The sequence below is a fragment of the Colius striatus genome, chromosome Z, assembly GCF_028858725.1.
Source record: "Colius striatus isolate bColStr4 chromosome Z, bColStr4.1.hap1, whole genome shotgun sequence".
NCBI classification, from domain to species: domain Eukaryota; kingdom Metazoa; phylum Chordata; class Aves; order Coliiformes; family Coliidae; genus Colius; species Colius striatus.
This window is the reverse complement of record NC_084790.1, coordinates 62,506,080-62,522,559: the sequence shown is the minus strand read 5'-3', so window position 1 is coordinate 62,522,559 and position 16,480 is coordinate 62,506,080. Positions and strand designations below refer to the sequence as shown.

Genomic DNA, 16,480 nt, shown 5'->3' with positions numbered 1-16,480 from the left:
TTAGTGCTTTTATCCAGCTTTTTGAATACTGTCTTTGTGTCTTTGATATTTGATGATGTGACTTTTAGTGGTAACATATATAAATCAGCCCTAAATCTACACTCCATTTCCTTTTCATATATCCAGTCAATATTTTCCAGGGTAGCTAATACATTATAAGTATTATTAAGTACAATTTCTAATGGAAACTTATACAGTTCCATCAAGGCTTCAGTCCTGATTTGATTGGAAGCATGAAACATCTCATTTACAATTCTTTCACTGCTTCTTTTTGTAAATATTTGCACAATCATTAACTTGAATGCCATGCTTATCATTCCTCTCAAGATGTTCTTCTTTCTGTTATTAAAAAGTACAAAAGTCTACCAACTGAATTTTTAGAACATGACTTTTCTTTCTCTGAGTTCTTAAACCCATATGACTGGTATGGGAAAGAGGATCCAGAAACTGCTCAGGAGCATGTGAGAATGTAGGATTTTGTACAGGTGCTTCCCTCTTTTTTCAATCTGGATCACCCTGAAAGAAATGCAAATGAAGGCTCCTGGGGAAGATAAGAAAGACTTATTTAGTTAAATTCAATTTGGTAATTGGATTTTATGTTGCTTTATTTGTAACAAGTGATTTCAATGTTTTACTTCTAAGACTGGCCTGTCTTGTTAATTAAATTTTTGCTTTATTTCACCATTAAGCTTTAGTGGTGTTCTAGTTACAAGGTGACCAGGGTAAAATTGGTAAACTTAGGATGCAGTATCCACATAAAAGCAGAAGCAAGGGGTCCTAAGGGAATTGAAACTAGATGCAGATATAAACCAGCAAATATATCTGCATCTGTCTCCTTTTGCCAAGACATTTAAGATCAATGTAAGACTGCTAAAGCTATGCCATAATTTAAACAGGTCTAAGGTACAAGCCACCTTTCATAAGAAAAAGAGAAAAATCTTTGTAAAATCCTCGGCATGCTGAGTGTAAGCCTATATACAGCATCGGAGTTGTGCAACAATCTTACTCTGTAAGGCACTTAAACCTTTAAATTTTGGTCATAAGTACATTGCAGGAGAGTTTTTATTTTTTCGGTAATAATGATAATAATAGAGGTGAACATATTCTTCCATTCTTTTGACCCTAGCATGCCAACCCTAAATAGTAAACTAAACATTCATGAAAAATTAATCACTTAGGAAATTAGTATCTTCTTATATTTCAGTCAGTGAAACTTCACCAGCACCATCCGTTCAGTGACAGACAGGATGATGTTGATGTACTACACTTCATCTTGAACCACTCAATCTTCAGATAATCTCTGGTATAGGCAGCAGCTGGAGCAGCCCTGAGAAATAGCCACAATGCCTCAAAATGAAAAGCCAATCATCACTGAAGGAAATGGTAATTACAACTATAACTATGCATTTTAAGCACATACTCATTTCCTGCATGCAGCTCAGAAGTGTGTAAGTTTTATTTTTCCTTTTTTTTTGGTCTGTAATACAAAATCTTTTCTGTCATAATTCATGGTCTTTTGTTCAGAAATGTATTTTACTTGGCTTTTGAAGACAGCTTTGCTGTGTAAGTTGCCTAGTTGTGACATAGCAGTGTGGCTTTCCACTGGTTAGTAAATCAAAAGAGTGCCACCACAGCTATGTTACTTGTCTTACATTTATAAGTAGTTTATAGCAATGATTAAGAAAACAAAGGTATTTAGTGACTTCTGTAAGCTGCACAAAAGCAGTGCCTCCTTTCGTTATTGCTTTCAGTACTTGGTATGAAATGTCAAGTATTCTTCAAAGTAAGATTAGCAATAGATCTATATTGATACTGCACTGTTCTGTATATAAGAAACCTTTTTGTAGGCTGATAATGCCTAGTAGCTTGTCCTGTCAAAGTCCAAGGCAACTCTTTGATATGGGAAATGCTTTCAATTCTCATGGGCAATATTACTCTTTCCAAACTACGCATCTTTTTTATTATGGAATAAGCATGGCATTTTTTATCCTCAATGTGGAAGAAAATTGCCAGGGAATGTATTCTAGACTGGTTGCTGAATGAATACCTTAGGCTTTGATAAGTATCAGGGTTGGTACTACTGACCAGTGCTTTCTATATTTTTGATTCACACTTGTAACATGCAACAGTAATGAAATGGGTTCAGCTTCTATGGAAAACACCAGAAGGGACTGCTTCTGCAGTTTGGCAAAACATAATCAACTAATTTTAAAAGTCCATCCTATTTTCTTTCTTTCTATTGCTTAGCACCTTCATGTTTTTCTGTCTTCGTTTTTTTTCTAAGAGTCCTTTTACTGACCAATTAAATTATCGAGTACTATATGCTCATTTTAACATGAGAGAAGCATAAAATTTAACGTAGCATAGGCAAAATACTTCCTAGCTTTGGAAGAATTTTTATCATAGAACATATAGTTTTTTATAAACGTTTGTAATGAACAAATTCTTAGAATATCAATGTTGTAAGTTTATTGTAAATATCTGCCTTTTACTTGCATGTATGTAGTTGAATTAACTCAGTGACTATATTATCCTCTCAAAGTAACGAAATTAGTATTTCCACAGTGAACACAATCACAGGTCTTTTAACCAGAGAAGAGTGAGACCTTTAGGCTTCAGAGTCATGATCAGACTTTGACATATTTTCCATGAAAATTATTAAAAAATGATAATAAATTCTAGCTACATTTATTGCAGTTATGAGTGCATTTGAAGATAAGATTGTGTGAATAAATTCAAGAATCTGTCTTGATTTAAGAAGACCTTAAAAACTAGAACTCAGCTATAAGTAACTATAAGACACTTTTAGAATGTTGTTCTTAGTCCTAAGTGCTGGAGTGGTTAGAGCAGAGCTCAGGCACTAATATAGTTGCAATTTCTTACAGCTGGTGTTGCTTCATCATTGCTCACAGCCCTGAGGAATATTCTTGCAAAGAGCAGACCATCTCAACAGTTGCAAAAATGGAGTTTAGGGACAAATGTTTCTGCTTTTTGATATCTTTCACTTTAGTGAAGCCCTAGTTTCATCATTTTTCATGTGTCATAGTATGTCTTCTGCCAAATCTATGATAGCAGGAGATATATGATTCACTGTATTATGTTCATGAATGTCAATTCATTATTCTAGGCTTCTCATACAAGAAAAGAAGACTCAGGTCACTAACATTCATAGTGGATGCTCAAAATAGATCAGATGGAAAATACCTATTATCCTCTAACATGTAGTGGTCTGGTCAACTGTAGATATCAACCTTAAAAAAGCTGTTCTCTCACAAGGCACTTATAAATACAATTGACTTCAAATCCACTAAGAATGTTACATTTGTAACTTGAACATGCAGTGTTTTCTCCATATTAACATGTTCTTACCACATTAACAATAATGTGAGTGAATATCAGTAATCTGAGTATATTACATTTCAGAATGTGAAAAGGTCAAATTGGTATGATTTGCTGCAGTCTCACACTTTTCAGAATACATTGAACACTGAATATTATCATCCTAATTCTTGCAATAAAGAATTAAGATTGCAATGAAAATTAAATATTGAGCACCATCAAGCCAACTGTGTGATGAAGACACAATGCAAATGTGGCTTCTCTTTGTTCTTTTAGTAGAGTAACTAATAGGTCCTGAAAGCTTCTCAGGTCTCTAGTCTTGGGTAAGAAAAAGCACTACATGGTTAGTTCTTTAACTGGCATTGGCAGAAAATGAGTATATCCACAGAGGGAGTGTAAGACACAATGTCCTGGAAAATTTAACCCATGCTTTCTTGAAGAGAGTGAAATACTGAGGGGTTTCTCACTGAATTATCTTCCTTCTCTGCCTTCTGTAGATTCTATAATAGTAAAATCAAATTTGGCCTAAAATTCTGGCACTGAAATCATGCAATGAATATATTTATTCAAAAGGAGAACTTTTCCTAAGGCCTGACCCACAAACACTCAACAACAACACTCAAACCTTGTGACGTGTAAGTGCAGCCCAGAAGGAAAATGGAAAGAGGAGAGTTTAGTCAGATGATGTGCCTGATTGAGCTGTACTCCCTTGAGCTGTCTTCACTGTCTTCACTGTAGTCTCTGACTTGTAGTCTAGTCTGAGCCCATATTCAGGATGCCCTCCTTTAGTCTTGGCTCATTTGTGGCTGTAGTCTAAAACATGGATAAGACTTCAGGTAAAATGATAGCTTACTCAGATTACATTTTCCCTGCCTGTAGTCTAGGAAGATGCAAAAGTTTCCCTTAAGCTACTGTGGGGAAAAAAAAAAATCAGAAATTAATTAAATTTCCTAGAGTATAAGGAGTTGTGAACTACAGCTTCAAATACACCTAGTGATACATATATCATTAGGGCAAGATGATGTATCCTGGAAGATGTAACAGATGAGCAGTAGTTTGCTCATGTAAACGCAAGTTAGGTGACTCAAAGCCCATTAACCCTGGGACTATTGATACCATGAAGAAATGTCATCTATCAACCATCTTCTGGAATAATAAGTAATTCTTGAGACTGCCTTAGTCAGACTTAGTTCATGTTTTGGAGGACTTGCTGAACTTTTGACAAGTAGGAACACATAAAGATCTCTTTAAAAAAGCAGATTCAAGTATATTGACCTAAAGAATCCCACACAGTAATGATTTTGTTCTTGCATGAAAGACTATACAATTTTGTTTTAAGAAACCAGATCACTTCAATGCTCTTCAGTTTTCCTATAGGATGATAATAAAGTGTGCTAGGAATGCACTATACTATTCTCTATGCTGTGGTTTATAGAAGAGCATTTACATTTAGTGCTAAGCTGCATTTAGATTTAGTATCACCATGAAATGTAATTTGTGTATCAATGAAATGCTTCTCCATTGATTCAATAAGACAGGGTTTGCCACATGCACCTGAAGTGCTGACTTGTGAGCTGCCTAGCCTCTTGTTTTCCTTTTTGGAAGATATTACAGAGTTAATTACCTGAAAGAGCTTTCTAATAATAATAATGTTAAGTGCAATAATGATTATTTATATCTCTTATTGGTCAAATATCCAATCAATTAACAAAACTGGTCTTTTAATAATGTGTATAAAATCTCCAAACAGAAAAAGACAGTTATTAATACAGTTTGTATGAATCGCAAGTCTGTAGAGATAGTTGTACTCTTAGGTATGTTGTGAGTGGTTATATAGCTTACATGAACATATACGTTGTCCAGGACAGATCTCAGGGGTGGTAAAATTCCTTCATCCCCTCATCCTCAGTGATTTAATTCTTCCTAAACAGCACCAGCTGCTATCATAGCTGACAGAAGTGAATAACTTTTAGTGCAGTAATACAGCTACTGAGGAAGAGTACAAGGAAAGTAGAGGATTGGAAACTTCTCTTGTGTGTCAAGCTTCTTTTAGAAATAAATTCTAGTACGATGCTTTCTGCATCATGCCCTAAGATCTGGGAGAGATCTCTTATTCTATAAATACACCAGAATAAGAAGAAAAATCCTCAAACATTCCTCATACCAACGCATTTCCCCTCTACGTGAGCATGGGACTGTGGAGGCAGGAATGTTCTGAAGTTCAATTTGGAGCTATAATTTTGTTTTTTTCAGAAATAAGTTTTAAAGCTGCATTTGTGTTTGTTGAGTAAGTGTGTAGCACCCTTCTAGCTGCATGATTCCATAGAATCACTGGTCATACTTTCTAGGCTTGTTTCATGGCTAGATATGCTGTGTTTGAGTTTATGTGTTTTTTTTTTTTTAATCTTTAAAAAAGTTTTTATCACTCATATGTCTGAGGATTTAGATGAAAAAAAAAAGACATAAACACACAAGAGTCACTATTCAGATACACTTCCCTCTATTGCTGTTCCCAGTCCTTTCTTCAAGCAGCCTGAAAATTAGTAATTAGTTTAACAGTGTTTTACCTGAAATGTCGGGTTCAGACTAGTACATTTGTTACCCTTATGCTTACAGAATGAGTTAAATCCCAATGGCTACCTTCTGCCTTGCTTCAGCTTCTGCATTGCATAGTCCATTGTCACTTTCACTGTTATGTCGATATGATGTCCACTCAAGCACAATACACTTTTGCTGCTCGTGCATGTTTCAGTATATGTGACAAACCTCCTGCAGTTGTATGGGCTCATCAGAATCTGCACTGAGGCCAGTCTTGTACCACTGAAGTGCTTCCCTGGGACCTTCTGTTTGGTTGGAGGAGATCAGCAGAAGCATTAGTTGCAATAAAGGACCATGCCCTATCATTACATACAAAGTATTTGTTCAAAAATGTCTGTCTTCATCTTTGTGAGCTTTCAGTAGCAACGTAACAATCTTTGTAAAATGGAGATCTTGTTACTGTCAGGAGCAGAAAGCATGTCCAGACAGAACAAAGGAGCCGTTATTTTCATGTTCCATTGATGATATTGAATAATAATATTTTTGTATAGTCTTAAAAAATTATTGTGCAGAGGCTGTGGAAATGACAGAAAATGTAAATAGAGTAAAATATTTTGTGGAAAGAACTTTGACTCCCTACATATGTCCCCAAAATGCTTATCAAATTCTGCCCCTTTGCCAATTATTGCATAGAGAGAAACAAGTCCCTACATTGCCTCTTTTTTGCAGCCTTACACATTTTACTATTTTTCTTTGATACTAGGCAAATCTAAGAAGTTGTACCTGATAGTTATCTAGAGAAGTCAATAGATTAATCGTAGAATAGAATCATAGAATCATTTCAGCTGAATGAGACCTTTAAGATCATCGAGTCCAGACTTTGTCCCAGCTCTATTATTGCTTGTTATTAGGGAGAACAGACCGACTCCCTCCTTGCTACAACTTCCTTTCAGGTAGTTGTAGAGAGCAAAAAGGTCTCCCCTGAGCCTTCTTTTTCCAGGCTAAACAGCCCCAGATCCTTCAGCCACTCCTCATATGAAATGTGCTCCAAATTCTTTACTAGCTTGGTAGCCTGCCTCTGGATCCTCTCCAGCACCTCAATGTCCTTCTTGTAGAGAGAAGCCCAAAACTGGACACAGTATTTGAGGTGCAGCCTCACTAGAGCCAAGTACAGGGGAATGATAACCTCCCTCCTCCTGCTGATAGCATTGATCCTGATCCAGGCCAGGATGCCCTTGGCCTTCTTGGCCACCTGGGCACACTGCTGACTCATGTTCAGCTGCTGTCAACCAACACTCCCAGGTCCCTCTCTGACTGGCAGCTTTCCAGCCACTCCTCCCCAAGCCTGTGATGCTGCTGGGGGTTGTTGTGGCGCAAGTGCAAGGACCTGGCACTTGGCCTCATGGAAACTCGTGGCATGGGCCCAGGGATCCAGTGTATCTAGAACTCTCTGTAAAGCTTCCTTTCTCTCATGCAGATTGACACTTCCACCCAACTTGGTGTCATCTGTGAGCTTACTAAGGGTCCACTCTATCCCCTCATTAAGGTCATTGATGAAGATGTTTAAAAAAATAGTTCTTGTTTTATTTGAGTGCTGAAGGAAATTGTTTTTTCTGTCTTCATCCTATTTCTCAAAAACTATTTGCCAGGTTTTTTCCAAAAAAATGCATTGGACAATGCAGTAATTGCCAAGAATTTCCTGACAAAAATATCATAAGACGCATGCATTCATAATGACTGATCCTTACTTTAAATGGATATTTCCTTTGTTTTTACTCCACAGATGACAGTGATGTTGACAATGAAGAAGGAAGTGCAGCTGAGAAAGAAGAAAATATCAAAGGATCAGGTCAGTAGTACAGGTTTCTCTGAGGCCACACTCAGGTTTTTTCTAATTATCTGTATAAATAAAGGAGAAAGAAAATTCTCCCTCTAACATATTGCCTTATCTCAGGTGATTATTTTTAATTTCTTTCCCAGACAAAACAGGGAAGAGGGCAACACCAAGAACCAGAAGGGGACATGCCAGAGGGAGGGCCAGGCGTGGTGGTGAGGAGGATGAGGATGATGAAGATGGGACAAGGAGAGCTGGGCATCGCAGGCACAGAAACCGTAGAGGACGGGGACGAGCAGCTGGAAATGAGGGCAATGATTCTGATGGTGACCCTTCAAAAACCAGGAAGAACCAGACAAATCAGAAATCCAAGGAAGATGGTGATGAAGAAGAGGAAGATGAGAAAGGAGGTAAAAGTGGGCAAGGTAAAAATGAGAAGAAACAGGACAAAAAGTCTGATAAGAAAGGGAAAAAAGAGAAGGCCAACAAGAAGAAAAAAGACAAAAAGAAATCAGGATCTGGGTAAACCATTACTTTTTTTTAATATAAAACCATAGTTATCGTACGTGAAACTTGCTTTCATTTACAGCTGTGAAATATCAAGAGTCAGTACATTCCTCTTACTCATTAAAAACCAATTAGAGCTGGACAGATTCTTTTTTTCTCTGCTGCAAGGAAATACGGGGTGAGTGAAATGTAAGCTTTACACCAAGCCATATCCACTTCAGTGGAATGAATTCAGAGTTCTGTCACAGGTCCAGAGTGAGACATAAGGAAGCAACCAGCCAGGTCCTTCTAGGACTGCTGATATCCTGAGGATTAGATTGGATCTTGTGAGACAGAATGGGAATTCAAGCCAATAGGAACACAATGACCCTCAGTGTAGAATTTATCTATTTATTTTTTAATATTATTTTACATTATCAATCTATATTTATTTTTAGTATCTGCTTTATTTTCATATATATATATACACACTATTATTTCTTTAAATTATTATTTATATTTATTCCAAGTTAATGAGTCCCTCTCTCAAGAGAGTGAAAGAGACATAGGAGGGGAGCAAATGACAGGTAGAGGTGACAGCAGATGAATTGTCTCCTGTTTTTCCCTTACCCAAAAACTAAAATCTGTCAAACTCCAAACTGCTAAACCTCCAAAACCTCAAGGTCTGGTTTTATTTCAAGTATGGAATTAAAATCTTGTCATTATTCACAAGTTTGTGTCCTTGTTTCCCAGGAAGGTTTGAGGCAGCTTTTTGTAAAAGATCAGTGCCAAAATTTCAAGAACCCAGAACCAAAGTCTGAGATGGGATTTTCCAGTCCGTCTCTCACCCACTCACTCTGAAATATTACTGTTCACTTTCCAAAAGAATTCAGTGCAATCTGATGTCTTTAGAAGACCAGAAAATTATTTTTGTATTTTCCTGTCATTCTCTTGTCATCTCTGTCTTGTGACCCCTGGGAATAGTGTATAAAGGAAAAAATGGAGCAAGACATGCTTATTTCGGTGGAGAGGGAGACACGTTCCTCATCCCCTATTCAGCACTTCTTGCAGCTGTTTGTATTTCCAAAGGCATCACTGGATAGCACACCAGGAGTCAAAGGAAAGAAAACAACATAGTAAAACATGCTGTTGGATTAATTTGTCCATGATGCCATTTTAATATACATCTACTCGATTTCCCTTCCCTACAAGAATGCTTACAATCTTTCTGTGTGCTGGCTCTTCACTGTGGTGACAGTTACATCTCTCTGTGCAATTTCCTGTACTCGTGTAGCACTAGCCCTCAATGTATCAGTTCATATTCCTTTGCTGACTATTGTCTTCCATAGTAAATGTTTACTGATTTTTAATAAAGAAAAACCACTGAAATACAAAATTGAATGAGGGCACAATGTGTTTCATTGCGTTCCAAAGTTCTTAGCACTAAAACAGCTATGTGAGAGCTAAGTAATTAGAAATTGCTTCTTGAATCAAGCCTTTGCAGTGAGCACAATATTTGTAGAAAAACAGAATGCTCTGGAAGTTATCTCAATGTTACATTTGTAGACTTTTGGAGTCTAGCTGGCAAGATTACAGAGTACTAAATGTAAGACTATTCAAAAGATTTTAAAAGAAGAATAAAAATAGTGTAAGAACAAAGGAAAATAGGCTAGTGGTCAGTTCAGCTATGACTGAGATTAAGGATTTGTAAACATTCAGGACAGAAGATAAGGGTGGCAGCATAGAAATATAGTCTGTCTAGCATGTCCTTGGGGACCTACCACATTAAACGCTGTTTAAATGCACATCTTGTTGATGTAGTTTTCTAATTACTAAGACATTTCATCATGAAAAAACATGATGAGTAAAATAAAAAGTTAAGAAATTAAAAAGAACCCACAAAACAAAAAAAATCCAAACAAAAAGATCTTCATGGGGAGATGTTGTATTTGCCACTGTTACTGTGGACTTTGCATAACTCTACAAAGTCTATTTTTTTTGGCTAGATCATAGTACAAGTCAGTAGAATCTGCTGCTGTTACCTTCTTTCTCCCTGCTAATTTTCACCAAAATTGGGGAAATCTCATTATACTCTAATTATTCTATATAAAGTCATCCTAGATAAAATCTATGTTGATTTGGTTTTGGTTTTTTTTTTTTTTTTACATAATGATTTTCATCTGTATGAGTTTGTGGTAGTGAATTTCACAGTGTTATTCCATGGAGAAAGTCTTTCTGGGTGAGTTTCAAATCTTCTGTTCTTGGATACTGTTGGTTGCTGATGTGTCTGATCATCATCTGTCAATAAGGGGGTGAGCCTGCTATACATTGTTCATAATCATTGTCCTTAAAATATTGATGATAAATTGGTTCTTATAGTCTCACTGTGGAGATCTGTGATATTTCTTGGCTTAAAAGCTATTTTGTTCTTTACTGGCTTGTCTAATTGTGACTTTCTGATCCTAGAAACTGTATGCAGTCACTTGAGCTACAAATCCTTAGAGAAGTAATTTTTTTTTTTCTGCCTAGCCATGTAATTTCTGGTTTTCCTGTATAGCTTTATATGTGAGTAAATACTTGACTTTTACTGTAAGCCTTTAAAGCTTATGCAAAAGTCCAGAGGCACATGGAAGCTTAAAGCAGTACAGGCATATTTTTGCTAGCAGAAAAATTGCCAGAGAATACAAACTGCAAGAGTATATTATAAGAATTATCAATAAGCAATCAAATTTCACAAAAAAGATAGGAAGAAATGTAGTCAAATTTATTCTCTCATCACTCTATAGTTTTAAAGTCCTACCAGTCCTACCATTCCTTTTCCCTGCAAACATCCAAGCTCCAAGAAAATGTCTTTTAATGTTACTTTTACCCATATTAAATGGCTTTTACAAAAATTGTGAAAAAAAAAGTTTATGCTTATAAAAAGGAAAAGAAAACCAAAACATAGATGTATAGTATGGGAATAAAACTAAACAACAGGGGAATGATGTGAGCAATTTCATTATGTACGTGATTTAAAGAAGTGCCATTGATTTCAGGAGCTCTATTGACTTAGGAAAAGATGCATTGTGTGTGCATTGAACTGTAGCTGAGGAAGATGATGGCTTGATGTGAAATTATTTAGTGATGTCTTATGCTCCATGTTGGCCTGAAGGTCTTCAGAGAACAATTCTGGCCTTCAAATGTGTGAATCAGAACCTTTCATGAAAGGCTAATGAAAGGCCAAGACTTTAGTTGGCAGAAAACACATCTGATTTCCTGACTTCAATCTTGTAGTGTTCAAGCACACAAGCTAAAGGAAAAATCTGCTGTAACTGCAGGAAACTTGACTGCAGGGTTCTGAAAAATAATGATTTCTTAAAAATGATTAGAAAATGGGAGTTTTTATTGTTTTCCTCATTCTAAAGTAAAGTGAAAAATTAAAGATGAGTTTGCAAAGACAAAAAATGCTGTAGTGGGCAACGGACACAAATGCCAATCCTATCTCCACTTTATCTCTTTTCTTTTTCTGCTCAGCTTCTTTTCCTCAGTAAGCTCACCACCTTAGCACCTATGACTCGTATTTCTGACCACTCTCACTGCAATCTTGTAAAGCTACCCATTTCAATTTTGCATAACCCAGAAATCTTCTGTCAAGGGAAACCCTCACTGTTGCGCACATTGCTATCTGCTTTGTAAAATGCAAAGAAGCAGATTGTGACAAATATGAATTTAAGGCTCTCTCAAAATCAAACTCCTTTAAGATTTCTGTTTTTCTGAAATACATTAGTCTTTTTACGTTATAATGCCTAAAAATTTTATGCAGAAATCTCCTTACTGACTCAATTTGACTCAAGTTTTCATATAGTTTTTCACTTGCTTGTCACAATACTGTAACAACAATGAATACGTCTAGTGTTCAGTAGCAGTCTTCTGTGGATTTGTATTTTCTGTGACATTGATTTTCTTTATCACATGAAGGCTGAAATTTTGGGGCTGATGGGTTCAACTTTTCTAACATGATGGTCTTTTTAACAAATGACATTAGAGTCTTTAGTAGCAAGGCATCAGATAACTATGAGAGCCTCTTTCTTTCTTTTGCTAACTTAGTCCTGTGTGTCTGAAATTTCTAAACTGCCCTGTAGCTTTTGCTGTAATGGTATGCATTCCATGAATACTCATGTCTATGAAAAATTAGTATTTTGTTGTGCTGCTAAAATAATTTTGCTTTTATTGTAATTGTTTGGGAAATATTCCTAAATTTTCTTGCTGATAAACATCTTTGTTCTATATGTCCCACAAATAAACCCTTTGATCTTTATGTCACACAAATTTTTAACTACAGTTGCATTATCTGGTTTGGTAGAAAATAAAGTTTATAAGTATTTAGCTCCCCAGGAGATAGAAATTACATAATTAGATGACTTAGGTTATGAATCACTCAGCTATCAGATTTTAAATAGCAAACTCTCAGAAAGGTGATTATAAGCAAACAGTCTGAAAACTGCTTCCTTGACATAGTCTGAATGACCTATTCCCTAAACAAACCAGAAAAGTATTTAAAAAAATCTCACAGTTCATTTTTTAACATTAAAAATAAGGGAAATAAAGACAAAAGCAAACACAACAAGAAACAAATAGAAATGCATCGAACTGCATTTTTTAGAAACCCACTTAGTGGTAGTTGTCACTTTCAGCTTTTTAGGGCAGAAAGTCAGAGTCTATTGATTTTCTTTTTATCGTTTTCCTGTTTGCTGGCATGAGAAAGGGAAACACTTATTGCTAATAATTCACTACATGCCATTATGAGATGTAAGGGTGCTCACAGGAAAGGATATTCAGGTTTTAGGGAAGTGGACATCAGCAATGTCCTCCAAAGACACTATAAATTGGTGCATGTTTAACAACACGGTAACAGGCATAACATATCTGGAGGTGCTATTATTATTACATGTGTTTAGTCTGAGAGCTGGATACATCAGAGCTTTGCAGTATCTTTCCCAACTCTGAAATGCTACTGCCTTGATTACTGGATGAGCTGTCATCTGGTGTTTAAAATTGTCTTTGCTATGGCTGTGGCGTCTCTCTTCTCTCTGGTGCACTGAAATGGAGTGACCAAGTTTATTTTATGTCTGCAGTTATAGTGTCCTCACTTGCCTATTTTGAGTCTGTGTTGCACTCTTAGGGGACTGATTACTCTCACAGGAAAAATCAGAGGTGATCAGATGCTTCCCCAAGGGTGTTGCTCACTCTCCATAGTATGCCCTCTATATAGTGCTGGTTTAGTTGTGGCTCTGTGCTTTGTGTGCAGACTTTGCCTTTCATACTAGATAATAAATTCAGTGAACTGTGGTCTCCCTTCTGTGTGACGGTGAAGACATTTATCTAGGTCTCAAAGTTAACAAGACTTAATAATGTAAAATTGTGTCCTATCTAAGTTTTGATGATGGACTTTGCTTTTGTTCAAAGCTCTGATTCTGACTCTGAAGAGGAACCAATTACAGAGGAGGAACTGGCCAAGCTTAAAGAGGAGGTAGAAGAAAAAAAGAAACTCATTGCCACGCTACGAAACAAGCCATGGAAGATGAAAAAGAAGTTGTCAGTCCTGAAGTATGCTTTGATTCTCATAATGAACATCTGTCATCCTGCTTTGCACTTTGCACTGTTTTTCTGAACTTTTACTTTGTTTCTAAACCTACTGACACAATTAACACCATTTCTCTTTCCCAGGATGTGTTTTCACAGAAACTGGAGGTAAATGATGTTTCAGATCAGTGCTTTCATGTCTTTATAGACCTAAAGTGATACACGAAAAACTCAGGTCTTTATTTTTTTTTTTTTTTAACATTCCACTACACCCACCTGTAAACATTTTGATTTTCTTCAGTTCCATCAAGTGCAAGAAACTAGGTAAACTCAGAGCACTTTATTCTTTTCCAAAACCACTATGCTTCTCTGTTTTGAACAATTCATCCAGTGCAGTACTGCCCAAATACAAACAAGACAGTTGTGGTCTGTGTTATCCCTTTAAGGTCAGAGAGAGTGTGAATAGAAATCCTTCCCAGCCTTAAAAAACTATATTACTGTGAAATGTTTCTGATTTGATGAGTGCTTCTAGTCATTCTCAGTGAACGATAAATTTTGTGCACTTTTTTTTTCTCTGAGATGGGCTTTCTCAATGAAGGCAATAGTGAGTTTTCAAAATCTCATCCTTGTAATCTGCACTTTTACCCTAACAAATTCTCTGTTAAGGATGAAGTTGTCCCTGTATGTTCAGTATAGGCAGCAATTCTACCTAAAGGTCCATTAGTTTATCAACTTTCAACGTTAATTTCTCAATAATCTGGACTGGGAGACTAGACATATGTTATAAATTGCTGTTCTAGAGTTCACTAGCGAATTTAAGTGACTCATGGATCAAAGTTATTAAGCAAGCGGCAAATAAGCAAAACAGCGCTGAGTGGCCGGGAGACTCTGCTCCACCAATGGCTTGTGACCCACGCCCTCCCCCGTATCAGAGTCCTTTTATACAGTCCTTATCAGTCGGGTGCATCGCTCCCTGGTGTACTCTGCACACGTGCCGGTCTTGTTACTAGGGGATATTCTTCTGCCTCCTGGTGGTCGTAGGGTGGTCGCTGGGATGAAGTCAGTAGTCTTCCTCTAGTGGCCCACTCGTGAACTCTTCTCTTGGCTCTTATCAGCTCATGTGCAACCTATTGTACCTCCTATAAGCACCTTAGCCAACTGCACCTGTTCACATTGTAGAAACTTTATGGTTAAAGTTTTACAAGACATTTATGATGACTTTAAACGGTTCCTTGCACAACTATTCTTTCATGATTTGATTAACGAACATGACTTTTTCCATTACAACATACATTCAGTTTTATTTGCCAAGATCAGAAGGCTGCTCTCAGTAAAAAATAGACATCAATGTACTGTTACAGCAGTTTGTGACATTAGTTTTGTCCTATGGTTCAGCCCTCTCTGAAGTAGTTTTGGAAGCATATTATCAACTTATTTTCCCTTAGAAAGAAATGTATATTCCAAGTGCAACTGACAGTTCTTCAGAATGGCTTATTTATTTTGAATCTACTTTTACTAAGTGAAGAATTAGGTTTATTACTATATTTCTCTGTCTAATAAGAATTTAAAAATAATCACCTTTTGTTACAGTTCTGTACAAATTCATGCACATCTTAACAGACAAAACACAGAAATTCAACAATGCAGCAATCAGATGGAATAAAAAAAAACCCACTAAAAACTAATATTTGGTGATGTTTTAAAATGTATGTGCTGAGAATTAGACATTTAAATCTGAGAAAAAAATGATGGAATTTATAAGCACTTGGTATCTTAAAAAAAAAACAAAAAAACAAACCCATTCATTTACATACCAAAATACACTCACAGACTGAGAAAATAGTAGGTTTTGGAAGGGACCTCTAAAGATCATCTAGTCCAACCCACAGGCTAAAGCAGTTTCACCTCAATCAGGTCATACAGGAACATTTCCAGGCAGGTTCTGAAAACCTTCTGAGAAGGAAATTGTGCTACAAACTCTGTGGGCAACCTGTGCCAGGGCTCCCTCATCCTCACAGGAAGGAAGTTTCTCCTCATGTTCAAAAGGAATTTACTGAGTTCCAGCTTGTGTTTGTTATACCTTGTCCTTAAATTCATAGATTCTTATTTTTTGTAATTGGCTTTTTTGGAGCTGAAATTTAGTTGAGTTGGAATGGAAAACCTAGTGTTATTACGCTGCTTAAAATAAGAACAATCTTATCAATGGATGCTCTGTTATTGTTTATCTTTCAGCTTCTGCAATAGAGAGATACTTCATTAGAGATTTCTTCACAGCACTGTGAGAAATGTTCTTTACTGTGAGCCAAACTGCACTTACATGGTTATTCTTTATTAACAAGTATTTTTCTCGAAGAATAGGAAAAAAGTGCTCCCCAAGAATGTTCAAGGACTTGTTACATGTTAGTAACAAACTAAGAAAAAAGTTTACCTTTTAAAATGTTATTTTGAAAAATGAATATTAGTGTTTATTAGAATTTTTTACTCTATTTTTTTAAGTTTTAGTTTGTCAGAACAAACTATTTTTGGGGAAAGATTAAATTTACATTAAATGCTGTGTTTTAAAAACTTGGTAAGAAATTTTAAATTATTGAAAAATTTTGTTTAAGCATTTTGAAGAGTGAACAACCACCTTGCTTTGATGGTCCAAATCCAATTTTCCTCCATGAAACCTTTTTCATGGCTGATGACCCTGATTATTATCTGAAGAACTGTGACTGA

The 16,480-nt window shown here is 36.3% G+C and overlaps 1 protein-coding gene across 1 annotated transcript in view; it reads left to right on the top strand.

Moving 5' to 3' along the window:
* The first annotated feature begins 1,343 nt into the window (after window positions 1–1,343).
* Window positions 1,344–16,480, top strand: part of TMC1 (transmembrane channel like 1) — a 59,929-nt gene continuing 44,792 nt past the window's right edge. The window contains exons 1-4 of the mRNA XM_062018834.1: window positions 1,344–1,383; window positions 7,661–7,726; window positions 7,858–8,233; window positions 13,646–13,786. Coding sequence (XP_061874818.1) covers window positions 1,344–1,383; window positions 7,661–7,726; window positions 7,858–8,233; window positions 13,646–13,786 — 623 coding nt within the window. The remainder of the gene's footprint in view (window positions 1,384–7,660; window positions 7,727–7,857; window positions 8,234–13,645; window positions 13,787–16,480) is intronic.